At 62.6% G+C, this 25738-nt stretch overlaps 1 protein-coding gene across 1 annotated transcript; it reads right to left on the reverse strand.

Annotated features, from left to right (window-relative positions):
• On the reverse strand, positions 1 to 24337 carry CELSR3 (cadherin EGF LAG seven-pass G-type receptor 3). Its single transcript, XM_054594714.1, has 35 exons — positions 20596 to 24337; positions 18102 to 18752; positions 17443 to 17668; positions 17017 to 17132; positions 16572 to 16660; positions 16307 to 16464; positions 15703 to 15866; positions 15463 to 15588; positions 15203 to 15372; positions 14549 to 14734; positions 13916 to 14032; positions 13359 to 13530; positions 13078 to 13219; positions 12858 to 12978; positions 12386 to 12569; positions 11979 to 12080; positions 10597 to 10691; positions 10161 to 10370; positions 9736 to 9931; positions 9366 to 9521; positions 8803 to 8977; positions 8027 to 8194; positions 7677 to 7803; positions 7383 to 7589; positions 6975 to 7149; positions 6633 to 6745; positions 6099 to 6178; positions 5466 to 5589; positions 5042 to 5158; positions 4797 to 4945; positions 4476 to 4585; positions 4000 to 4158; positions 3273 to 3473; positions 1841 to 2729; positions 1 to 539 (listed from the first exon to the last, which is right to left on the reverse strand). The coding sequence occupies exons 1-35, from the start codon at positions 24335 to 24337 to the stop codon at positions 512 to 514; spliced, it is 9945 nt and encodes a 3314-aa protein (XP_054450689.1). The 3' UTR covers positions 1 to 511.
• Positions 24338 to 25738: the final 1401 nt, after the last annotated feature.

Genomic DNA, 25738 nt, shown 5'->3' on the forward strand with positions numbered 1-25738 from the left:
TTCCAAGACCAAGCCCCAGTCTCAGAAGTTTGGCCCTTGGGCATCCAAGAAAAAGCAAAGGTCAGTTCTGCACTCTGGGCCCTGACAATATTCAGATCACCCCCGGGGCACAGGAACCATTTGCCCCAATCTACCCGAGTTAGATGGGAAAAAGAGCACATGGTCGGCCAGGAACCCAAATGGAGCCAAATTCTGCACCTCTTTCCCTCTGTCCCCCTCCCCCTCCCAGCGCAGCCTCAGAACCCCAGGCAACAGAAAAGCTGAAAAATAACATAAGCATATCTCTCTGGTTACAAAGGTACAAAACGTATAAAAGTCCCCCCTTCAGTTCCCAGGCCCTGCACACCTGTCACACGCGTGTTCGCCGCTCAAGGACGAGCGTGGACGCTCAGCAGCGCGGCAACGGGGAAGGCCGAGGGCTGCCTTCGGGTCAGCATGGACTCCTGGACTCTCTTCTGTCAGCCCGGATCCTCCATTGCCCTCAGCTGCTCCTCGGCGGCCCGTCTGCCCCTCAGGAGTGACCCTCACTTCTGGTAACTCTGCGGGATTGAAGGAAGAGATCAGAGCTGGCTGCTGAGGGGACTCTGGACTCCCCCCACCCACTGGGCCTGGGCCGCCTCCCCTCACCTCCCCAAGCACCTTTGCCTCTCGGCCCCTAGCTCCTTCATGCCCGTCCTGGGCTTCTCCAGTCCCTCCGGCCCGCTCCGGACCCCCAGGCCCATCAGCAAGGCTCCTTGGCTGGCCACTTCCATCTTTTCTCTGAGCACTTAGCAAGCACCTACTATGCACAGACCCCATGTTAAGCTTGACAGATTTTCATCTCAAAAATCTCCACATCTTAGAGTTTGTTATTACAGACACGTTTTGCAGATAAGGAAGCTGAGGCTGAGAGGTGTCAAGCGGGGCTCCAAAGCCTGAGCCCCTGCTCAGTGCCCCAGCTCCAGAGCCCCAACAGCCAGACCCCAAGGCTGAGCTGCAGGACGGCCCGGATGGTGCTCACACCAGAACCGCTGGGCACCAGGCCCCCAGCTCCCTTGCCCTGCTCGCTCTCCTTCCTTTCTTCTCCCCAACTCTGCTCAGATTCTGTTGCTCTCCTGTCCCACTCCCTGGGTCCCCACCCCAACAAAGCCTTCTCACCCTACAGACCTCCACAGAGCCTCACCTGCTGTTCCTCTTCCTTAAAGCTCAGCTCTCCTGTTGGCTTCGAAGATCCAGCAACTCCTGGTCCCTCCCCGCTCCTCTCTGACCCCTGTGTCTGCGGCTGCCTCTCAGGTGTGTCTGCCGTCCCCCACCCCACAGATAGCCCAGGGCCCAACTCAGCGCCCACGGGTCCAGCCCCACAGTGGCCCCAGGCAGGAGGGACTCAATACTGACTGAGTAAAGGAATGAGTGAATGACGGACCGTCAGAGTTAGCTCTTCAGCCTGGCACCTGAATCCCCATACTACTTCTGAGCCCTCTTTACCTCACACTCACCGCGCAGCACAGCCTCCTGAGCAGACTCTGCCTTCCCTTCCTGTCCCTCCCACATCTCAGCCTCAGCTCCTGCCCTCCTCCTGGCTCAGGCCCTTTGGAAAGCATGGCATCTATCTTTTCCCTGTAGCCCAGGGGGGGCAGGGAAGGGTTGCTGACCCCAATCATACAGCCAGCAACCCCTATTAATCACAGCCCCGCTCCCTGCCAGGCTTCTGCCCTAGGCCTGTGGCCGCCTGGCTGCGCTGAGCCGCAGGAGCACACACTGTCTGCGCACCCACACCCCTCCTGCGGCAGAACACAGGGCGGGGCACCAGGAGGCTGCCCTGGGCTGGCGGGGGCGCAGCAGGCGGCCAGACCCTGCTTACTCTGAGTCTGGCGACAGCTCTGAGATGCTGTGGGACGTGGCGGAGCGTGGCGTGGAGGGCCCAAGCGCAGAGGTGGTGGCAGAAGGCGTAGCAGTGGTATGAGGGCCCGAGGGCGTGCTTGAGGATGGCACAGAGGAGGACAGAGCTGAGGAGTTGAAGGAGGCGAGGATAGAGGAGAGAATGTCCAGCTGTTCCGTGGAGGGGCCATGGCTGGGGCCGCTGGCTGGGTCCTCCCGAACTCTGAGCAGCTGTGGGGGTGGGCCGAGGCCTTCTCGTGAGGGGTGCCGGCTAGGCACGTGGTCCAGCCGCTCCCCTGAGTTCGATCTCCTGGACAGAGAGTCCAGCGGCCGGGATGGCAAGAGGGGGTCCCTTGAGAGTTGCCGCTGGGGAGACAGGGGCAGAGGTGGCGGCTGTGCGTCAAGGTCCCGGGCGCTGTGGGGCGGGGGGAGTGTGCTCAGCCACTCGCAGGGCGCCCCTAGGTCCAGCGCGTCCCGCGACCTGAAGCGGCTGGCCATGGCACGCGGGTAGTCCCTGGGCGGCTGCCTCCGCGGTAGGGTGCTGCCCCGGTCCCCGGGCTCTGGGCGGCCTGGCACGGCACCCAGGCGTTCCTGGGAACCTGGCCGACTCAGGGGACGCAGAACAGGGGCAGGGGCCTCCTCCAGCCGCTCACGGCTCAGCTGCCGCCGGAGAAGCAGGTCCAGCTGCTCGCGGGAGGAGTAGCGGCTGGCTGGCTGAGAAAGGCTGCCTGTGCCCCCTCCAGCACAGATGCGGCCATAGGAGGCAGCCGGCACGGCACGGTGACCCAAGGTGGCCGCTCGGCACCAGGACAACTCCGGGGCACCTCGGGCCTGCGGCACCAGTGGGCACTGCAGTCGGTTCTTCAGGATGCCTATGAGGAAACAGAGAGGGGACAGGATGTGCATATGCCTGGGAAGGAGCTCCCTGGGCCTGGGAACACGGCAGACTTGGGATCTCTGTGTCATGGGATGGGGAGAGAAACCCCTTGGAGAGAAACAGAGTCGGCTCCTGGCGATTCCAGAGAGGCAGCCGGACAGGGGTCAGAGTGGGAAGGCAGTCATCGCCTCGGTCAGGACAGGACAGTCCCCACGCGCAGGGGTACGGGCGAACCTCCCCACTGCCAGGTTGGGGTGGGAGACAGCCCCAGGGCCGGGTGATGCCGACAGGGTCAAAGGGCAGAAACCCCCTGAGAGGGGGCAGGAGGGCCGCTGGGGTTTCTGTGGTGCAGACCAGGGTACAGGCGGCCACAAAGGGGCGGTCCCCGGGACGGCGGCGCAGGGCGGAGGAGCAGAGACCCCCAGGCCAGAGCCAGAGGGCCTCCATGAGGCAGTCTGCGGTTAGGATGGAAGCCCCCGGGGCCGGGCACGGGCAGTCCCTGGTGCCCCTGAAGTGCAGGCCCAGTCGGGCGTCGTACCTTTCCTCTGGCGCTGGGCCCGGCCCAGGGAGGCCTCATCTCCGCTGGTCAGCGCCAGCTCTGGCTGGTTGTTGTTGGCAGCATCCCTGCTGGTGTCCAGCCCCAGGCGCCGTTCGGAGCCCCAGGTCTGCAGGGCACAGGGAGCAGCCTCACATTCCCCCAGGGCTGGCCAGTAGGACAGGAGGTCGTTGCCGTCCACATCTGCGGAGCCAGGGCAGGTCACAGGAGCCTCTAGGTTGACCGCGGTGACTCCTGACTCCTGTGATCCAGCCTCTGTGATCCCTGACCCCAACGAGTCCCAAAACCCTGGCTATTCTCACCGCGCGCAGGAGCGCCTCTTGGTGATCAACAGAGCCATCCAGGGAGGGGTTACTAACAGGCCCTCACTCTCAACTGCGGGGGTGGACAGAGGCTGGAGGTGGGGGCGCCTGATGGCTGAGAGTGGAACCCCAACCCTTGGGGAAGCCCAGGGGCTGGAAGGATGGCTTGCCACCCCGTAACATCCCTGACCTGGCTCTCCTGTTACCCTGGCTGTTCCTGGGTCTCTAGCCAGCAGAGCCCTGCTCAGGGGCTGCACGGGGAGAGGGCTGCAGGGGCCCAGCGGTCACCCCGGGTTCCCGACTGGTTGGTCCCGGGAACCCTAAGGGGATAGTAGGGTCCCTTACACACAGCCGTGTGGAATAGGGGGTGCCGCTTGGTCACCCACGGAGCCAGAGGGTTCCATCACCTTTGGGCTGGGTGAGGAGCCTCTCACTCTGGGCTGCCCGGCAGAGTGGACGCTGGAAACGCCCCCGTGACCGGCCGTTGTCCTCGCTTTCCGAGGATGGGATGGACAGACTCCTCTCTTCCTCCAGGGACAAGTCGCTGTCAGAGTCGGAGTCTGCACCTAGAGGCGAGAAGGTCAGAAGGAGGAAGGCCCAGCAGTGTCTTGGGGAGGGGAGGGACTTGGGGAATCTCAGGGGTGGCCATGGCGAGGAGGATGGGGCTGGGGACCTGGGACTGGGACTGGGAGAGCCTGGAGTGGACGCAGGAACAGAAGGGCTGGGGACTGTCAGGAGAACCAGGGCTGGGTGGCTGGGTGCCTCCCGGGGCAGTGACCTGGGAAGCCAGGCTGCTGCAGTCAGCGCTGCTCCCAGGCTGGGGCAGGAGAAAGGGGAACTGGGAGCGACCCTTCGCCTCCCTCGTCCTGGGCCCCACCTCCACCAGCGTCCCGATGGAACATGGCCACGTCCAGGTCGGTGGGGCCGGTGTGAGGCTGGAGGCTGTGGTCAGTGTGGTCAGCGGCTGAGCCATGTCGAACCAGGACATTGTCCCTGCAAATGCAGGATCCGCCCATCAGAGGGACGAGACGGGGCCTTTGGAGGCTGGGCGTCCACGCGTGCACGGGGATGGGCTCCGGAGACATTCCGGTGGCGGGGCGGCCACAGAGGCTCAGGTGGCCCAGGTGGGAGCTGGTGGCGCCCACCCCGGTCAAGTGGGGCTGGTCTAGCTGGGTCTCCAGCACAAGGTAGCCCGTTCACTCACCTGAGGCAGCCGCGGCCCCGCTGGCTGTCTTGGTCCTGGGTCCGGCCGGAGCGGGCACTGCTCACTGAGGAGACGGTGGAGGCGCCCAAAGTGATGCGAATGAGGCCGCTCTCCTCGAAGAGGGCTGTGTTATTGTACGCGCCAGGGCCCTGGTGGGGGACCAGGTGTGAGCCAGCCCTGGAGACGCCGCAAAGCCTGGCCTCCCGGGGCCCCGCCCTGACTCCCCAGCCCTGAGAGCGCCTCACCGTCCCAGGCGCCGGCCGTGCCTCCTCGGGCACTGCCTTCCGGCCCAGACAGGCTGGCGTCCAGGCAGCCCGAGCATCTGCATTCAGGACACAGAAGAGCAGCAGCACGGCCAGGCCCTGAGGGTCAGCAAGGGTCAGTGAGAGATGGGAAGTGAGTCAGAGGAGGGCCCCCGGGGTCAGTCAGGGACCCAGTAAGGGGATCGGGGAAAGTCAGCCAAGGCCGTGGGAGGCCCAAGAGGCCCGAGTGACTGCAGTCAGCGAAGGTCAGTGTGGCCAGCAGCCAAGTGGCCAGGAGCCCCAGTGTTGGCGAAGGCCAGCCTAGGACCAGCAGCCAGCCTGGACCAGCAGCCCTGCCCCGGGCTGGACCCCTCATTGCTGAAGCTCCATCTGGCCCACCGGGGTGACGGAGGGACACCAGCATTACCTGGAGCCCACAGAGTCCAGCGTGGAGGTAGTGGAAGGCCAGGATGCTGTGGTTGACCGCCAGGAGGCCGAAGAGCCAGGAGGCACTGACCAGCAGAAGGAGCAGAAAGGAGCTCCGAAGGGTCCTGCCGTGGACACATGGAAGGACACAGGAGGGCACACAAGACTCACCAGGGGCTCACGCAGAAAACACAGGAGGAGGCACAGGGGTCAGACAGGGGACACACGGAGGACATGGAAGAAAAGGAATTCACAGAACATGGAGGTCCCAGGAGGACACCAGGGGATACGACAGGTCACAGAAAGAACCACGTACTCAGAGAGCCATGAGGGGACACGGGGGAAACACGCATGAAGCGGGGCATGAGAGGAAACGTGGAAGTAGGTGGGAACACACAGGCAGGGGGCCAGGTGAACCACCCAGGCCAAGGGGGCCTAGGGAGATGGCAGGGCCAAAGCACGTGAGGGGCCAGAGTAGCTGAGGGCACCAGAGAGGGAGAACAGGCCAGGGCAAGTGACCTCCTCCCCCGACCCAGAATCTGGAACCCAGCCAGCACCAGGAGTGTTCTGGGGACCCCAGACCCTACTCAGGAGGGGTAAGAATCCTCCCATGATCCCCCGACAGCCAACTCACAGCATAGAGGTCTTCTTGGCCTCCCTCTGCCCAGGGGAGCAGGAGGTGCGGGCAGCGAGGAGAAGCATGGTCCCGTTCATCTGGAGCCACAGCCGGCCGCGTGGAGCGGAGCAAGGCAGAGAGACAGAGACGGTGAGACGGAGGGACAGAGATGATGAGACAGACAGACAGAGGCCAAGATTCCCAGAGAGAGGCAGAACGAGAGAAACACACACACAGAGTACACAGATCGGAAACCCAGAGGCAGGGAAGCTTAGAATCATAGAAAAAGTCAGAGATAGAACATTGCGGGGGACTGAAAGATGGAGAGACGAGACAGGGACACAGGGAGGCAGAGGCAGAGAGAGGCTTCCGCCCCTAACCCCGCACGTCTGCTTCTAGGCTAGCTGAGCGGGGAACAGCAGAGGCCAAGGCCGGGGAGCCTGCCTCCTGCCGCCTGGCACCCCTCGCCTCACACCACCACACCCGCTGCGGGGCTCCTGCCCTCCCCTCCCCAAGGGAGCACACGGGTAGCACCGAGTGCAGAGCACTCACCACAATGACAAGGACAACAGGGCCTGCGAAGCTCCAGATGAGGGGTTCGTGGACCGAGATCCAGCAGAAGTCAGGGTTCCCGTAGCCCTCGGGATCCAGGCCGACAGCAAGGCCTGCCGGGCGGGAAGGGGCAGGGCAGAAGGGCGTGTTCTAGGGCTGCTGAGCCTCTCACATATGGAGAAGCCGGGGCGGAGGCCAGAGCAGGCTCCTCCCAGAGCAGACAGCATGGGGGGCTGAGGTTGGGGTCATGATCAGGATGGGGGGCGGGGGCGGGGGGCAGGCCATGTGATGGACAGAGGTCAGGGGTCACAGCCTGGATGGGCCGGTGAGCAGGGCCCTCACCCAGCAGCACAGCAGGGACTCCCCAGCCCAGGGCATGGTAGAAGCGCATGGCACCGCGGTCCACGTTGCGTGGCTCAACCTGCATGCGGTAGAGGTGCAGCCCCTGCACGAGGAGCCACGCGAAGGTGCTGAGGAAGAAGTAGTGCAGGAGGATGGCGACTGCAGTGCACACCAGCTGGAGGCAGGGTAGGGGCGTCAGGGCCGCTCTGGCCTCGCCCGCCTCTGACCCACCCCGGGCCTCTGCTTCCCGTCCCTGACCCCAGAACTGCAGTACCTCACCCGGGCACTCTGTCCCCACCCTGTCCACAGCTGAAGCACCTCTAACCTCTGACCCCGAGCTCTGGCCCTACGCCTTCGTGGACCAGCTGAGATCACCAGGGCACAGGCCCCCTGCCCCTGCCCCTGCACCTGGTTTTGGGTCCTGTGGATCCCCAGCAGGAAGAGGAGCTCGGCCACCCCCAGGGCGGCCGCCACGTGGGCATGGATCCCGCGCACGTTGGACTTGAGGCTGCGTAGGCTCAGCAGGACGGCCGCCGTCAGCAGCAGCGCCGCCACAGACACAGCCACAGCCACGTGGGTGAACACAGCCAGCAGCTCCAGGTCGCCCTCTAGCCGCTGTGGGGACAGGTGTGGTCGTTGGGGTGTTGGGCAACCCTTCGCTTTGACCCTCCCGCTTCCTCATGACCCTGCACACAGCCCTACCTCACGGGGGGAGGCATCCATGAGGACCCCAAAGGTGCCTGTCCGGCTGCAGCGACACCGTGCGTGGGACCCATTCCTGTGCACCAGCTCGCAGTCCCGTGCTGTCCACATTCCGTGCTGGTCCGCCCTGCGGCCACAGGGCAGTCAGACCTACCGTGCGCTCCGAGGCGTGCCCCAGCGCCAGGCGGTGGTTTGTGAGAGATGGCGGGAAGGGCTGAGGGTGGCTGGAGCCGGGGAGCAGCATTCCTCATGGGGCTGGGTGCACAGGGCATTAGTGGGGACCCCGGGGACAGGCTGGGCCTCTCAGGGACTAAGAGGAGAACAAGAGTTTCCAGAGTGGAGGTCCTCACGGGCCAGGTGGATCCCACTGCACGCAGATCGCCTTGCTCCGATTCGCCGTCTGTAGCAGGCGGAACTCGAGGCTGATTGGAGAGTCCAGGTCACCCCTCAGGAAGTTGCGTCCATGGAACACAGCCACGCTGACCACCGGAGAGTTCATAACAGGGTTCTGGGGAAGCCTGAGGAGACACCCCGCTTGGGCTTGAACACCACAGGCCTCCCCAAGCTCCAACTGCCTGCCGCGCTGCCCTCATGCCACTCACCGTGGCTGAGCCACGGCCTGGGACGCCCCCGGGTGGAGGCGGTTTCTGATAACCCCTTCAGCCTCTGCTGGGCTGCTTCAAGATCAGGGGTCCTGGCTGGGGTGTCGTGGTTCTGCAGAAATGGCAGGTTCTCTCCAGCCGAGGGGCTGCCGCCCCCACGGGGGTACGGGGCCCGAGCACCTGCAGACTACCTGCCTCCAACTGCCCTCCTTGCCACCCCATCTGGCCTCCATCGGTCGGCCCGTCTTTGCCTGTCTCTGGGAGCCAGGGTGCCCGTCTGAACCTGGCTCCTGCCCCTTCTTTGTGTGACTGCCCTCACCGTGGCTCCGTGTCTGTCGACCGCTCTACACACCCCCACATTTTCCACGGAAACCAACCATCACAGACAAGGCTCTGTGCAGTTGAGCAAGCATCTCTGCATGAATACGAACATGCTCATTTGCCTACCAAAAAGGGGGTGCTAGGCTTGGTAGAAGCTTGCAGGAAGCTTGGGCGAGGGGCCTGGGATAACTCTACCAGCGTACCTGGCGCCCCGGCGCTCGGCTTGGAACTGGGCCGGGAGCAGCCCTCCCAAGGCACGGTAGACAAGGAGGATGACGATGGACATCCCAGGCTCGGGCTCGGGCTCCAGCGGGGCTGGCGGCAGCGCGGCACTTGAGGTGGTGGAGTTTTCCAAGCTGCTGCTGCCCGTGGGTGGCACTGCCAGGAGAAGGGGAGGAGCCACTGTCAGTGACCTCTGACCCTGGGCCCCCACAAACCCAGCTCTGAACCCAACCCAGCATCAAGCATGGGAATTCCCTCCCTACAGGTCCAGAACTGGGGCCTGGGGGAGCAGGAGCCCACGAAGGGAACATGGGCTCCCAGGGCTCGACCCTGGATATTAGGCCTGGGAAGGCCATCCGAGGTGAGGGGCAGGATCTGGTAAGGTAAGTGAGAGCTGTGGCCAGGTGTCGGGTGGAGGATTAATGTGGGAGAGTCTCTCACAGGGAATCTGGCAAGGGGAGAAGTGGCAGGAGGGAGATGTGGCATCTGGCTTTGGGGGGTACAGGGAACAGGATCTGGCGCAGGGGTCACCCAAGGGTCCCACCTTCATGTGGGGCTGGTCGTGGGGACTGGGAAGGCAGCAGCACATGGGTGTGAGGATCCCAGGCATCCTGGCCCCGGAAAAGGTTGCTGTGGTAACGAGGGTAGCGACGGGTCCCCCGGAAGGGACTGGGGTGTTCCATGCGGTCGATGCTGAGCACTGCCCAGAGGAAGAGGGATGAGACCATCAGGGATCTCCTCCCCACGCTGAGGGCCCTTCTCCCTCCTACCCCACAGCCCGGAGCCGCCTCGTCATCAGCGCAGAGCCATCCCGGCAGAGCACCAAGTGGAACCCAGCCTCCTGCCACTGATGTTGCTGTCCCCAGCCTCCAGGTCCTCCCCTTTCCCAGCCCCGCACCCCACCCGCCACATACTGATGTTGGGCGTGACCAGCCCCACGGGATTCAGGTACGTGAGCTCCATGTTCCTGGCGAGCGTGGCCGCATACTCCTCCAGGTGCCGCACCAGCCCCGCGCTGCCTGGGGAGTCCCCAGGGGCCCGCTGCCCCAGCGCTGCCCACAAGTCCCCGGTCTCCGGAGCCAGTAGTGCAGAGCCTGCCCACAGCAGATTCTGGGAGGCAGGGAGGACGGTGGGCTCAGCCAGGGGAGGTGGCGGGAGGGGGCAGGGCAGACCTGAGGGCTCCGGGTCTCACTCGGAGGGACCCCAGCAGGCAAGCAGGCGGGTCTGGGGAGCTCCAGAGGAGAGGGAGAGCCTGGGGCTTTCACTCCCCCAGGGCCAGGAGGGGCGCGGGGCTCAAGGGCCAGGGCCGGGGGAGCGAGGGCACAGGGCCCAGCCTTACCTCGTTGAAGTGGGCATCCTGTGTGGCTGTCAGCCCGAAGCCCTGCTGGTGGCTCTCAAAGGCCAACAGGTGGGCCAGCAGGCGGGCAGTGATTCGAACATCCTGGCTAAAGTAGTGGTCAGTGTGGCCAGTCACCTCCCGCAGCCTCTGAGCCAGCTTCTTGGCCTCCACAGTGTCCAGTACGGTTTTGTTCAGCTCCAGGCCATCCAACTGCCAGAACAAAGGTGGGGGTGAGGTGTCACTGCAGTCCCTTAGGCCTTTCTCAAAGGCCTCACCTTGAAGGGTTTGGCCAGATTAAAGGGCAACCAGGAAATGCCCAGGTCAAGGGCTGGGGTGTGAGGTCTGGGGCCTACCACAGGCCTGGGGAAGTTGAGACCAGGGCTAAGGCCAGGGCCAGGCAGATCTTACGTGCAGGGCATGGTCTGGGCGGTCTCACCAGCAGACTGAGTTCTCGGAAGGCAGGGGAGGTGCAGTTGAAGAGGTCAGGCTCCAGCCAACCCTGGTCCTCATCACATAGCCGCACGGCAGTACCTGGGGGCAGGCAAGCCTGGTCAGGCCAGGGGCCTGTGCACCTTCCCAAGAAGGTGACCATGGCCCCTTCTCCCATCCCAGGGGAAGCTCTGAGTCAGGGACCAGAGCACTAGGCATTGCTGGCTAAATCCTCGGATAGAGCAACCCCAGCTCCCAGGCCAGGCAGGCCCCACCTGCTTGTCAGTGGATTCCTGAAAGGTCTGTGGACCATTCTGAAATACCAACTACTAAGGTAAGCACAAGGGCAGGACTGTGCACACATCCACACACGCACACACACACAGACACGTGGCCTGGGGCAAGCACGCACTTGCATGTGCTCACACGCACTCCAATGCTCCCATCTATACACCCACAGACGTGTGGACCAGGACAAGCACACAGACGCATGATGCTCTTTCACACACGCACACACAGACGTGCCGACACGGACCCAATTCTCCAGGAGGACTTTGTTTTCACACCAGTTTTAACTGCCCCAGTGAGGACTGCGCTGCCTTCTCTCCACTGCCTATGGGAATGGGATGGGGACCATATAACAATTGCCCTGGCCCGTAAGGAGCTTGTAGCCATCAGCAAGTGTGACCCTGACCTTAACCTAGAATCCTTTCCCCACAAGACAGACTCACAGACACGTGCGCAGGCACAGGGCACACACACACAAGCATGCATACGCGATCTCTGGCCAGCCACTGCAGGGCCTCAGGCAAAGGCGGGGGCAGGCATCTCCCAGAAACTCAGGCAGTAGAGAGATACCTGCAGGGACCTCAGGAACTGAGGAGGTGTCTGCAGGGACCTCAGGAAGTGGGAAGGGATTGCCAGGGTCCTCAGGCAGTGGGGAGGGGTCTCTGAGGACCTTGGGCACCAGAGAAGGGGCCCTGGGGTCTTCAGACAGCAGGAAGGGGCCCCTAGCGACTTCGAGCAATTGGAAGTAGCTTTCAGAGCCCTCGGGCAGTGGGGAGGGGTCTGCAGGGACTTCAGGCAGCAGGAAGGGTCTGCAAAAGCTCTGGCAGTGGGAGGGGGCAGCGCACCTGAGCAAACACGTACCCCTTACCTGTACCCCGCAATCCTGCCCAGAAGCCAAGAGAAACAGATGGAGGCTCAGTGAGGTGTGGGGAGGGACCCAGCCCCCCTAAGAGGCAGTGAGGGGCCCACACGAACGCCTACCCCACTCCCACCTCTTTGCAGGAACGAGACCACCCAACTCAGAAAAAGAGGTGCCTCCGACAGTCACAGGACAGGACCACCCTCACCCTCAGCAATGTACCTGTCCCCCCAGATACTCACCCAGGGCCCCCCGAGGACAGGGTACTGAGGCCAAAATGCCAAACTTGGTCTGCGGCCACCACACTCCAGATCTCAGGGACTTGGGGCAGGCATCATAGAGCACTAGGGAGAAAGGAGGCACTGAGCCAGGTGGCCTGGGGCTAGGGCAAGTGACAGCCACACCCGCTGTCCCTCCGCCGTTGGACCCAGGCCCACCCCCCCAGCACTCCCCTGCTGGCCTCCTAGGAGCTGCCCGTCAGATTCAGTAACAGGTCATCAAAGAACCTGGGGCAAATGTGGGGTCCCTGGGTGTCAGTGTGTACTCAGAGAAGCCCCCCAGAGTCCCCACCCAAGGCGCCACGCTTGCCATGATCCGCGGGGGCAGGCAGGAAGCCTTCCATATGTGGAGCTGGGTGGAGCCCGCTCACCTCGGCAGCCGCTGGCCGTCACCTCTGCAAAAGGACTGTCGCAGCTGTTGCACTGGCGGCCAAGGGCCCCTGGGCGACAGGGGCACTGCCCACTGTGGGGCGCACAGGAACGCGAGGTAGAGCCCACAGGGTAGCAGTCACACGGGAGGCACGAGTCGCTGCCACGCGGCCGGTAGTGGAACTCCTGTTTGAGAACAGGTCAGTCACCTGAGGTCAGAGACCAGAGCTTGGGGTATGAGAAAAATCCAGGACAACGGGTCAAGAGACAACGTGCACGGGGCGGCAGGAAGACTAGGCCTCACATGAAACTTGAGGGAGGGGTTAGATATCAAGGACAAGGGATGGCAGTTAGATCACAGGCCGGGTAATGGGTCAAGGACTTAGTCAGGGGGCCGAGGTCAGCAAAATGGTTAAGAACCACAAATCACAGCGAGGGAAGAGTGGAAGGGCCGGGGCTGGGGGCCAGGCACACCTTGCAGTGACACTGCCCGTTCGTCTTGTTGCAGTTGGGGTCGAAGCCCTTGTGAACGTCGCAGTTGCAGGGCCCACAGCTTGGGCTCCCCCACCAGCCTCGCGGGCACTGCTGGTCCATCCTGGGGGTGGACAGCCAGGTGAGGTGGCTCCATGATATCGCAGCGACCCTCCTTACCCCAGGCCCGGTCCTCCCATCATCTCAGCCCCTAGCCCCTTACCTGTGCTCACAGTGGTGCCCGAAATAGCCACCCACACAGTCACAGGTATAGCCATGGGGGGCTCCTGGGAGGTGCCGGCATGACCCCTGGTTCTGACAGGGGTTCAAGAGGCAGGCGTCCACACAGCCTGGGCCGTAGTAACCTGCAGGTTGGGTCAGAGGGCCCAGGACACTAAGCACAGAGCATGGGAGGGAGCGGGCACCTGCCCTTCTCGGGGCCCTCCTCCTCCAGGCTCGCGGGGTCTCCGTCTTCCCACCCGATCACACCCCGCCAGGCCCCACCTGGCCAGCATCTGCAGGAGAAGGTCTGCCAGAGGTCTCGGCAGTCAGCGTGGGGCGGGCAGGGCCCAGATGCACAGGTGTTGCTCATGACACAGCCAGGTTCCACGTTCACTCGCTGGCTGGGTGGGTGCAGGGCCGGGGACCCCGAAGGCGCGGAGCCGAGCCATACCCCCTGTGAGCGCAGCCAGCCAGGTGAGGCCCGTGCCAGAGCCCCTCAGCCCCAAGGCCTGCAGAGCCAGCCACCTGGTCTGATGGCTCCTGACACGCAGTCTCCCTAAAAGCCTCAGACCCTGACCCCAAAACCCCCAATTCAGCCCCCCATGGGACCCCTAATGGTGCTGTCCTTCACACAGACCTCTGTGGACCCTTGATAATCTGAGCTAGACTCCCACCTCCAACAGCACAGAAAGCTTCACCTGTCTTGGTGGCTCTGGCCGCCCCCCACCCCCACCCCGACACTATTCTTCCGGTGAACGCAGCTTTTCCGGCCTGAAGGCCCCCTCATCTCTGACCACTCACCCTAATGTCCCATATCATGTTCCCATGCGGACCCCCACCTGGACACAGCCAACCAGCCCCTGAGGAACCTCCTCTTCACCGCTGGGCGGCAGGCCTCCCACGTAGAGCCGCTTTACTTTCAGGCCCTGCAGCTCACTCCCCACCGCCACGGTGTCCTGGAGGAGGGGCACAGTCAGCACTGGGGATGTGGCGGGCGCCCTGCCCTGCCCCACAGTCAGTCTCGGCCTTGTCCTAGCCCTGCACAGCCATGCTTTGCCCCTCTGTACCGGGGCATGGTCTGGGGGTGAGCTGCTCTTGAGTACGGGGGACCTGCTAGAGCACAGGGGACGGTCTCTGATGGGCCCCTTTCTCCTGCACCCAGAACAGATGCTGAAATTCCATGGTTTTGAGCTGGGCAAGCAGGGCAGAAACCAGAAAGGGTTTCTAGGAGTTAGGCAAAGTGCTGGCAGCCCCGAGGCCAAGCCAGGAATCTGGGGGGCCTCCCTGACAGGAGGAAGGCCTGGCAGCGGAGCAGCCTGGCTGGCGATAGGGTGGGCTCAGCACAGGATATGAGGATGCGCAGACTGTGGGGAAAACCTCAGACTATGAGCAGGGAAGGGAGCTGAGAGGAGATGGACTGGTGGTCTGGTTGGAAGGCTGAGAATGGATTACCCCAGGGTCAGAGGTCAGACCTGGAAGAGGCTAAAGTCCAGTGAAACCATGAGGACATGGTGGCCCCGCCGGCCACCTGGCTCCTCCTGCAACTCCAGCCGCAGATCGTGCCACCTGCCGTCACTGACAGTCACCTGGTCGAGGAGGAGGTGGGCAGCACGGCCTGAGCCTCTGGTCACCGTCACGGACAGCAACCCCCGATCCAGCTGCGGGTAGAGAGATACAGACCTGGGGTCAGAGCCCCACGCTGGGCTGGGGCTGGGAGTGTCGGGAGGTGAGGTCAGTGGGCTCCAGGTCAAGGACAGCAGAGTAGATCCTTGGAGCAAGGATCAGATCAGAGTAGATCAGAGGAGCAAGGCTATGTCTGGCACATACAGCACCACGCCCAGGGACACTATGTTGCTGAAAGTGAGGTTAAGGGGCAGAGGTCGGGACCAGGGGCGGTTGAGTGGTGCAGCTGGCACAGGGGGCTATGCTGGTGCCCTGCACCTGCAGAGGGTGTCACGATGGGAAAGGGGGTCAAGGGTCAGAGCCCAGAACAGAGTCACGTAGGGTTGGTATGCCTGGCAGAGAAGGATGCTGTCTGCCTAGGCCCAAATTCAACAGGAGTGCTGCTGGTGGCATTAGCGATTGAGAGCTAAGGGTCTAGGGAGGGGTCAGGAGGACAGACACACCTGACAGAGGAGCGTGCTGTGTGGCCCAGCCTGCACTTGCATCAGGACACCCTGTGTGGCCCGTGTCCGAAATGCCAGCCCCAGGTACCATGGCACAGATACAGCCAGGTCATTTCCAAAGTCCCATCTCAATGTGCCGTTGCCACGGAAATGGTGGGGATGGGCCATGGCTGAGGAGACACAAGGAGCGAGGTCGCAGGCCCCACCTGAGGAAGAGAACTTACCCTGCAGGCCCCTCCTGCCCAATGCTGCCCACTCACTGAGCCGACAGTCTTTCCCACCAAAGCCCACAGGACAGTCGCAGCTGAAGCCACCCCACCGCTCTGAGCAGATGCCATTGTTCTTGCATGGGTTCGAGTCACAAAAGTGGAGCTTGGCCTGGCAGCCTGGGAGAGGAACGCACAGGGAAGATATGAAACATGACGGGGCATGAGTGCCAGACAGCACACAGGGGTCCACATAGTCCTCCACCCCCTCCCTATGATGGTGACACGGCCTACCTGCCATGGTGCCATTGTTTGCGACAAAGGCCGCCATGTCCACCTGGCGGCCATCGATGTGCAGGTCCCGCATGCAGCCGATGAAGTCCTTGTGGGACACGGGGAAGTTCTCGGGGAGGTTGGGAACACCCCCCAGGAGCAGAGGGCCCGTCAGGTCCAGGGACCTGGGGGTCAGGGGCCCAGGTCATTGGTGGGACTGGAGCCAGAGTAGGGTTGCTCCTGGGGGCCACAGGGAGTGGAGGGGGTGGGGCTCAGAGGGTAAGGCGATCGAGGAGGGAGGGTACGGCCAGGCTGGGGGAGCAGCTGCGGCCTTACTTCAGCTGGGGGTGCAGAGGAGAGCTTGTGATGGGCAGAGGGTCTGGGGAAAGGTGGAAGAGCTGGGGCTGAGGGTTAGGATGGAAGAGCGAGGCATGTAGGCGGCGCCTGGGGTAGCAGACAGAGAAGTGAGGTGAGGTGAGGGTTCAGGGTCCTAGTGGGAGAGGAAAATCTTGTGGTTTGGGAAGGATGGGGCATTTGGCAGGCTGCAGTGAGAAGTGAGGTATGTGAGGGATTGGGTGGGCTTTGGCAAGCAGAGGGCATGGGGGCCAGGGGCTGGGGGCCTCACTTCTTGGAGCTTGTTTGCATGCCAGCAGCCGCACATGAGTAGTTTCCAATCTCAGCACCAAACTGCAGAGCCACGGCCACATCGCAGTCATCTACGCTCAGCACAGCCACCTTGTCCTTGGAGGGGCCCTGAGCACCCCCCAGAGCATCTGTCCGGGGCTAGAGACCCAGGTACACCACTCAACAGGACCCCCAGGGTGACCCCAGAGGGACAGAACCTGGCATCCCAGCTCCCCCCATACTCCCAGGCCAAGGGTGGTGCCCACCTTGTTGTAGTATCTCAGATGCACTGTGTGCCACTGCCCGTCACTCAGGCCCCCTGGAACTGTGGGGCTAACCACCGTGTTGGACTCACCTATTTGGGGGATGTGTGTGGAGGGTTGTTTGGAGCTGCTAAGTTGACACCCCCCGCCCCCCAGTCATAGAGGCATAGCTACTCCCAGGGTGACCCTGGATGCAGCAGATCACTCCCTCCCACTGATGGCCATGCTGGCTGGACCAGAGTGCCTTTGGACAGACAGGAGAAGCACACACCACTTAGGGAGATGGACTTCCCCACAGGGAACCAGGTCCGCACTGATGTCTGCTTGGCATGGAGGTGTATGTTCGGGTGTGCAGTGAGGCAAACCTGAGGGGATTCGGGGCTTGCAGCTGCCCCCATCTCACCCACACATGCACCCACTTGCCCACACACATCCTCATGGCACCCACCTGTGGAATATGTGAGTCGCACTTGCCCAGCCACGAGTTCCAAGGCCAGGAAGTCGTGCTTCTCGTTCAGGCGCCCGTTATAGAAGAGCAGCCCACTTGGCTGCACTGTTGCAAACCTGGGTGGGGGTGGGGTGGGCAGGGCGAGTCATAAGCCAATACCTCCTCACACCCTCCATCCCTGCGACAAGAAGGTTGGGGGCGGGGGGAACAACCCAGTCTGGGGCAAGAGAGAAGCAATGAGGGAGGCTGGGGCCGGCCAGTGCAGTGAAGTCCGGAGCAGCGAGGCTCTGAGACACGCAGGCAGGGCCTCGGGGAGGGGGCGGTGGCTTGTGGGGCTGCGGGATGGGGCAGTCGGGAATCTGAGTCAGGGTCGTGCAGGCCGCAGGGACGGTGTGGAGGCGCGTAGAGATAGGGGCGGGCACCTACGAGAGGGACAGCGTGAGGTGGAAGCGCTGCCGCAGGCCGCGGAACATGACAAACGAACTGGGCGGGAAGGAGCGAGCCGACACCTCGCAGCGTGGGCCCTCGAAGGCGCCGCCCGCCGGGCACTGGCAGCGGAAGCCGCCGTCTGGCCCATCCGCACAGGTGCCCCCGTTGCGGCAGACGCCAGGCACGCAACGTCCGGCCTCCGTGTCCAGTTCGCAGTCTTCTCCTAGGGGTCGAGCCACGGTCAGCGGCGGTTACGACTACGGGGCTGGTTCCCGCGGGACGGATCCACACCCCACCCAAAGGCCTAGGCTCGCAGGCGGGTTTCCACACCTCTGGAGGACCTGGTTCCCGGAGGCCACGCCCCCACGCGGCTTGGCCGCGCCCCAGCCCCGCTCTGGCCACGCCCTCTCCGCCCCCCCCCCGCTAAAACAGCGCCACGGCCAAGCCTCCTCCACAGGCTCCGCCCCGCTCGAATCCCGGGCGACCCTGGCACGCGCTCTCAGGGCCGGGCGCCGCGGCTGCTGCTCTCTCTCACAGCGCCGGACGCGTCCCGGGCGGGTTCGCGCCCCCCTGGCCCTCGCTAGCGCTGCGGTTAGGCCCTCACGCTCTGCCCGGGGCCCCGCCCCGCCGCCCATCCCCGGCCCGCGCCGGCTCACCCGTGAAGCGCGGGCGGCAGACGCAGGTGTAGCCGCCCTCCCGCCGCGCGCAGGCCCCGCCGTTGCGGCAGGGGTTGGAGTAGCAGAGGTCGAGCTCGGTCTCGCAGAAGTCCCCGGTGAAGCCCGGCGGGCAGCGGCAGCGCAAGCCTGCGATGGGCTGGATGGGTCGGAAAAGCGTGGAGGCCGAGGCCAGGAAGGGCGCAGACGAGTCAAAGCGCAGCACCGACACGCACTTCATGTAGTTCTCACACGGCTCGCGCAGGCACACGTTGTCGTCGAAGGGCAGCACGTCCAGGAGCGAGCGCGCGGCCAGCGCGGCGCGGCGCACGTACAGCTGCTCTTGCAGCTCCTCGGAGCTGAACCAGGGGCCCGCGGCGCCCGCCGCCGCCCCGCGGGGCGCCAGCGCCGAGAAGCTCACGTTGAGCACCGTGCCCCCGACGTCCGTATCGTTCTGGATGTTGAAGATGAAGACGTCCTCGGCAGGTGTGGCGAGCACCGAGGCCACGCCTTCCAGAAAGTGGCCCAACAGCGGTGACAGGAAGCGCTCCTGCCACATGTTCTCGAGGCGTACGGTCAGGCTGTTGGCCAGCAACTCTTCCGTGATGATGACCACGCGGAGCACACACTGCGCTGTCACACTGTGCAGCCCATCTGCGGCAGGGGGAGGGGCAGTGGTCAGTCTGGGGTCAGCGGCTGCCACCCTAGGACACAAGAGGGCTGGGGCCAGTGACTGCCCAGTCACCTAGCACCTGAGTCAGCAGGCTGACCCTGCCAGGAGACAGGGAGGTCTGGGGCTTGCTGTGCCCACCAGCTCTCACACTGGCAAGATGTCACTGTTTTCTCTCCCCTCCCTCCAACATAAGGAGGGGCCTGAACCAGGGATCAACCAGCAACCCCACCCCATCCCCAGTGCCCATGGGTTGCCCAGTCATTCCTCCAACAGAACACCCGCCCCAAGTTATCATAGTCAGCAGGATACCCCCCACTCAGGACACAAAGGGGGGCCAGGGCCACTGACCACCCACCCTCCCCCATTCCCCAGCATTGCAGAGCCTGCAAATACATCTCCCCTAAAAGACAAAGAAGGTTCCAGGTCGGTGATCACCTGTCCCCCCTCTCTCTCTCTGGTCAGCCAACTACTTTCCCGTGGCATTAGAAGGGGCTCTGGCCCTATGACCAACTCAACCCTATCCCTCCAGGTCAGTCAGCTCCCTCTCAACAGGAGGGTCTTGCACACTGACCTCCTCTACCCTCAGCATTCTTAAGTCAGCAAGCTGCTCATCACCCCAGACCTAAGTTCTGCGATCTCAGTGGCCATTCCCAAAAACAAAGACGAGGTGCTGATGTGCCTTGTCCCCAGACCATCGCACACATTGGGTGGTCAGTGAGAGTTGGTCGTTCAGTAAATTGAGTGATATGTGGAGGCTGTGCCTTGTTTGGCAGTGCCTGGAACCCATACTCCAGAACTGGGCAATGAACACCAGTAAAGTCTGTCTCCCAACCTCTGCTGCCTCCAGCAGGCAGGATTGCAAGAGCCTCTCCCCCTTGCGTCCTCCTATTAGGGAGGGCTTTGTGAAAACCTGCGGCTGTGGAGGCAGGAAAAAGGCGGGTGGACCTCTGGATATTTTCCCAAAGCAGAGCTTTGGTTAATCTCTTGGGTAGTAGCCAGGCCAATATGGGCCCTCTTTCTGCCTGAAGCTGCCAGAGTAAGCTGCCATTCCTGACTACTAAACTATTGGCTTCCCTCTCCTACACAGAGGTGGTGAGGGTCAGAGTGGACCCAAAGTAACCCATTATGTGAGCAGAGGTGTGATGTGGGCTGGCTGGCTCTTCCAGTAACCTCTAGAGCATTAACTCAGGACCTCCAGGCTTTTGGAGGGAGAAGGGCTATCCCTAGGCAGTTCATATATTCTTTATAGAAGCTGCTAGACGCCCTAGAATCTTTGGCATTCTATAGAGACTTTCCAAAAACCTAAGCAGGGAATATGGGAACTTAACCTGTGAGGTCTATGGAAGATCCTGTGGGGTGCAGGAACCAAACACTTAAGGGATTCTAGAAGGCATGGCCTCTTTGGTTTGAGGTGCCCTGTGGAGCCCCTGAGCCTGGACAGGTTGAAGTCACTAGGTCATTTGCTTGCCCCCGGGAATGTGAGGCCTTCTTTGACCCCCTTGGTCACAGAGTTATGAAAGTGGCTCCACAGAGGTGTGGGCCTGGTTCCCCAGGGCCATGTTACCACGGACCTGTTCGTTTGTTGTGCCGTTGTTCTGGAGTCCCACCGTTATTCTGCAAGTCTTACTTCTTACGGGTTGTCTGGTTTCCCTCACAGGACTCCCCCAGGAATGCACCCACCAAGGCCCGAGACCATCTTGGCCCTCCTCAGCTCCCTGCCTGTTTCCCAAAAGACTATACATGGTCCTTTTATTCCCTCGTGGCCTGTGAAGCAAATTTATAATAAACTCTTAATAGTCTCTTTAAAAAAAAAGTGTCCCTTACCTGTGACAGTCACCAACATGGAGGCCACTAGTGGACGGTTGTTGTCTAGCTTGCGGCTGAGTCGAAGCTCTCCACTGGTTTGGTTGACCACCAACAGTTGCAGCTCATTGCCCCGCTCAAAAGAGTAGAAGAGGTGGTCAGAGACATCGGGGTCATAAGCTGGGATGCGCCCAATGATGCCTGAGGGGAAGGTGTCTGAGCGGTTGGATACATAGTTGTTGAAGAGGATCTGGAAGTTGTTGAGTACAGGGCTATTGTCATTCTGGTCAACCAGGCGAACGTGCACGGTGGCCCGACTGACCAGCGGGGCAGACGTGGCCTGCACCACAATCACATATTCCTGGCGAGCCTCATAGTCCAGGTCAATGAGTGCTGTCAATTCTCCAGAGAAGATATCCATTTGGAACAGCTCAGGAATGTTCCCCTCCACGATCTGGTACATTATATGGGCGTTGGGACCTTCGTCAGGGTCCTCTGCGGTGATCTGTGCCACCACCGAACCCACAATGCTGTTCTCCTTCACTCGAACCTCAAACTCCTCAGCTGGGAAGACAGGGGCATTGTCATTCACATCCTGCACTGTCACCTGGATGCTGACTGGAGTCCGGAGTGGGGGCACACCTCGGTCCACAGCATAGGCAGTGAGTTCATACACGGGAATGGCCTCCCGATCCAGCCGCCTCACTGTGCGGACAATACCAGAGGTGGGCTCAATGGTAAAATCTCCATCCCCATCTTCCCCGTTCTGGAAAGTGTACTGGACCCGGCCATTGGCATGAGCATCTCGGTCAGTGGCCGAGATCTGCAGGACACTGGTAAAAGGTGGGGCATCCTCAGAGACCAGTCCCGTGTAGTGGGAGGCCACAAACTGCGGGGCATTATCATTCACGTCATTGACCATCACCTCTACATAAGTGGTGTCGGCCTTCTGTGGGATGCCATTGTCTCGAGCTGTAATAGCCAGTGTGTAGGTCACCTGATCCTCATAGTCCAGTGGGGCCTGCAGTGTAATGGCCCCTGAGTCTGCATCAATGCGGAACTGGGGCAGGTTGTCCTCCAGCAGATAGGTGATACGAGCATTCTCACCCACATCGTCGTCAGAGGCACTGATGACCACCACGGTGCTACCCACTGGGCGATCTTCATCCACACTCACTGAGTAGTGGGCACTTTGAAAGACAGGCCGGTGCGTGTTGGCATCTGTGATGTTGATGTGCACATAGCAGTGATCATGAAGGGCACGGTCAGATGCAGTTAGCACCAGCTTGAAGTAGCGTTCCTGCTTGTAGTCCAGGGGCAGAGCCAGTGTCACCAGACCTACCCCACCCTGGGTGCTGATGGCAAAGCGATTCCGAGTGTTGCCACCTGTGATCTGGTAGCTGATGGCACTGTTGGCATCGCGGTCTACAGCAGTCACACTTACCACACTGGTGCCCACGCTTGCATCCTCATTCAGCCGTAAGTGGTACTCCTTCATTGTGAACTCAGGCCGATTGTCATTAACGTCCAGCACGGTAACTGTGACGCTGGCGGAGGCTGAGAGTGAGGGTGAACCATGGTCTCGGGCCTCCACACCAAAGAAGTAATGCTCCACAGACTCACGGTCCAGGGGACCACTCACAGAGACCCAGCCAGTTGCACTGTTTATCACAAAGGGAGTATCAGGAGCCACACCAGTAAGGGAGTACTCCAGTCTGGCATTCTCCCCATGGTCTGCATCCACTGCCTGAATGTGGATGACCGAGTGGCCCAGGGGCGCATTTTCCAAGACAGACACCTGGAAGGGCGTGCTAACAAAGATAGGAGTATGGTCATTTATGTCCACCACCTGGATGCTGGCTAGGCCTGTGTTGTTGGACAGCGGAGGCCGGCCTGCATCCTGCGCCCGGATGCGCAAAGCATACTCTCGTTCTGCCTCAAAATCCAGAGGTGCCACCACCTGGATCTCGCCCGTGAGGCTGTCGATGGCAAAGTGGCCGCGGCTATTGCCGCTGATGATGTTGTAGTGCACTAGTCCATTGGCGTCCTTGTCCCGGTCGGTAGCCGTGACTCGCAGCACCACTGTGTGGGGGCGCACATCCTCACGCACCTGAGCCACGTAACGCTTCTCGCTGAACTGAGGCGCGTTGTCGTTTTCGTCCAGTACTGTTATGTGCACACGCACGGTGGCAGACCGCGGCCCAGGCTCTTGGCCCTGGTCGCTGGCCTCCACCACCAGCTCATAGCTTTCCATGTGCTCACGGTCCACGCGACCGCTGGTGCTGATGAGGCCCGAACGCGGATCAATTTCGAAGGCAGCGGCAGCTGCGGCGCGTGTAGCTGGCGGCCCCACGAAACGGTAACGCAGGTTGGCGTTGGGGGGCGCGTCGCCGTCGGTGGCGCGCAACTGCAGGATGGGGTAGCCTTCCTCCACATTCTCGCGAAGCGTCTCCCGATATTGCGCCTGCTCAAACACCGGCGCATGGTCGTTGCGGTCGGCCACTGTAACAGCCACCATGGTGGTGGCCGAGAGGCGCGGTGAGCCGTGGTCCTGCGCTGTCACGCGCAGATAGTGGCGTTCCATGCTCTCGCGATCCAGAGCGGCCTCTGTGCGGATGAGGCCACTCTGCGGGTCGATGCTGAACAGCTCCAGCGAGCGGCTATTCATAAGCGCAGCCAGCGAGTACACTAGGCGCCCAGCCTCGCCGGAGTCTGGGTCCTGCGCCACTACGCGTAGCACTGCGGTGCCCGCTGCCTCGTTCTCGGGCACTAGCGCCTGGTAGTTGTACTGTGGAAACTGCGGGTGTCGGTTCGCGGCGCGACGGGGTCGGACCCGGCTCGCTAGGGGTATTCTCCAAGGCTCTGGCCCGGCCGGGACCCCTGGGGGCCGCGGCCTCGGGCGCTGCGGAAGGAAGCGGCGGCGGAAGGGACCGCGGGAGCGCATGCGCCTGGGCGTCGGCTCGGGAGCTGTCCGATAACCGCGCGGTGCTGAATCAGAGGCGGGAGCTGTCCTTGCCGTGCGCGGTGCTGAATCCAGCCCGGGGCCAGATCCCGTAGCTTCGGGAGGACAGTCTGCCCGGATGACTGTCCTCTCTGCTCGGGATATCAGGGTTCTCTCGCTTTGACCCCTGTGCCCCGGCACCCACAAGTCCCCACAGCATCGCGTGGTTCCCACTTTCTTGGGGGCGCTTCTCCCAGCGTTCCTCTGGGAGGACACCAGCTTGGAGCCACGGGGCAGAACCAGAAGGTCTGAAGGGAAGGGCAAACTGTTCTCTGGGCCCGGGACCCCTGGGGACTGATCCTCTGGCGACAAACTATCTCTTCGTGAGAGTCCTGTCCGCCCGCAAGAGGACAACTCCGGGCGCCAGCATAACAGAGACCCTGGTCCCTGTCCTGTTTCTCGCCCGCGGCTGCCTAGTGCTTGGACCCCGTATTCCGCCCTAAGCCCCGCGTCCGTCTGCTCAGGGGACCCTCGACCACTCTGGGAGCTTCGCCTTCCTCCTCGGAGCCCTACGAAGATAGGCTCCCTGACTCCCAGGCCAGGCTCTCCATCGTCTCGGGCCCCGGGCGGCTCGGGACAAAGAGCTAAGGCCCTGCCGCCGATCTGAGCCCCTGACCCCGTAGCTGCAGCTACCCCCGGGTCCCAGCCTTGGCCCCCGCCGCCCCCCAGCTCTTCCCGGCTGAGAGGGAACAAAGAGAGGAGGAGCAGGAGGAGCGAGGTCGTCGGCCCCCTGAGGCCCCACCACGGTGGCTGCCTCGCCATCACCTCCCGCCTCCCCACACGGCCTCCACCGTCCCCCGCTCCGGTCCGGGCCTTGGGCCCGCCCCGCCGCTCGGGCCCCCTCCCGGGCCCCTGCCGCCGCCCCGGTCCCCCGCCTCTCGGCCTGTCGCTCCGCGCCACCGCCGCCACCCTCTGGCCACCATCTACTCCGCTGCCAGAGCCCCTCTGGAGTGCGGCCCCGGGTTTTTCCGCCCCCACCACAGCATCCCCGACGCTGCTGCCGCCTCCCGCCGCTCCAACATGGCTCCCGGCCGCCGCGATGGTTCGTTCCACCTCCGCCCCGAAGCCTCAAATCCAGTGGTACAGACCGTGGCGCATGGCAACTCTGATTGCCGAAACTCGCGCCGCCATTTTTATTAATGGCAAAGCATAAGCGCTGCCCGTGGTGCTGAACAGGGTGTGGAGGGGGCCGCCCGCGGATCCGCCCTCTTCGCTTGCAGTCACCGCCCTCACCCGCCTCTCTCCTCCTAGGGCGCTGTCCCAGCTCGGTCTCCCAGCCTTTCTTCTCCTTGCGGGTCTCTTGTTGCCCTTTCTGAGCACTAGTCCCGAACGCTTTTCCGGATTTTGGTCTGAAAATTTGCTGCACAGTGGGAGTTCTCATGACTCTTGGGCAGGGGATTTCATGTGGAATCCTGGGGGTAGAGAAGGCGATGGCTGGGGGGGGGGGTATCTGGGGCGCCAGCAGCCCGAACAATAGCTTTAACTGTTCGATCAATGAGTTTTAACTCATGAAGTGCCGCGACCACCTCCTCGTTTGGCGCTACCCTGCGAAGAAGGAACGAGAGGTGACCCGCCCGAGGCGGAAGCAGAGGCCAAACTCTTCTCTGCCTTGACGGCCCCCAGTTGTCTCCCGTGGCTGAGGGATTCTCCACGAGAGGCTACATTCCCCTCTCCAGGTCGCAGGTCTCGAGTGCTTTGGGATGCCACCTGCAGCCCAGCTTTGCCACACGGCTGCGGGCCCGGCTCTTTGGATCCCGGCCACTCGCCCGCTACCACCGCGTCCCTTACCCCTTGAAGGGACTAACAGCAGCTCAACCCTCCTCCCCGCAGGTCAACCTAGTTCTTCCCGCGCTGTGCAACTCCTGGCGTAGGTCGGAATGGGCTGGCCAATGGGCAGACGCGGCGGAACAGACATCACAGAAGCTGAGCGGGCGGCGGGTGAACGCCCGAGCATTCCAATCAGAAAGTCACCGTCTCTATTGGCACAATGGGAGGCTCCGCCCCCGACGTCGGACTCATTGTCTGGGGAGAGGGGTCCGTGGGTTCCGGGATAGCCGGAAAGATTATCCAGGAGGCGCTCTACCAACCGGCCTGCGAAGGCAGCAGCGACAATGGGCTGCAGCGCCACGTGCAGGGAGCGCGGGTGTCCCATGACCAAGGAAG

The sequence above is a fragment of the Pteronotus mesoamericanus genome, unplaced genomic scaffold (genome assembly GCF_021234165.1).
Source record: "Pteronotus mesoamericanus isolate MK-2021 breed Mesoamerican mustached bat unplaced genomic scaffold, CSHL_Meso_final scaffold_533, whole genome shotgun sequence".
Lineage (NCBI taxonomy): Eukaryota > Metazoa > Chordata > Mammalia > Chiroptera > Mormoopidae > Pteronotus > Pteronotus mesoamericanus.

What these genes read in the sequence shown, in the direction of transcription:
- CELSR3 (XM_054594714.1), bottom strand. Translation starts at nt 24,337, where the DNA reads ATGGCGAGGCAGCCACCGTGGTGGGGCCTCAGGGGGCCGACGACCTCG. An exon ending in GCGACTCACATATTCCACAG is followed by an intron (nt 16,661 to 17,016) that starts GTGGGTGCCATG and finishes TCCCCCAAATAG; the next exon opens with GTGAGTCCAACACGGTGGTT. An exon ending in CAGTGGGATCCACCTGGCCC is followed by an intron (nt 7,804 to 8,026) that starts GTGAGGACCTCC and finishes CTGTGGCCGCAG; the next exon opens with GGCGGACCAGCACGGAATGT.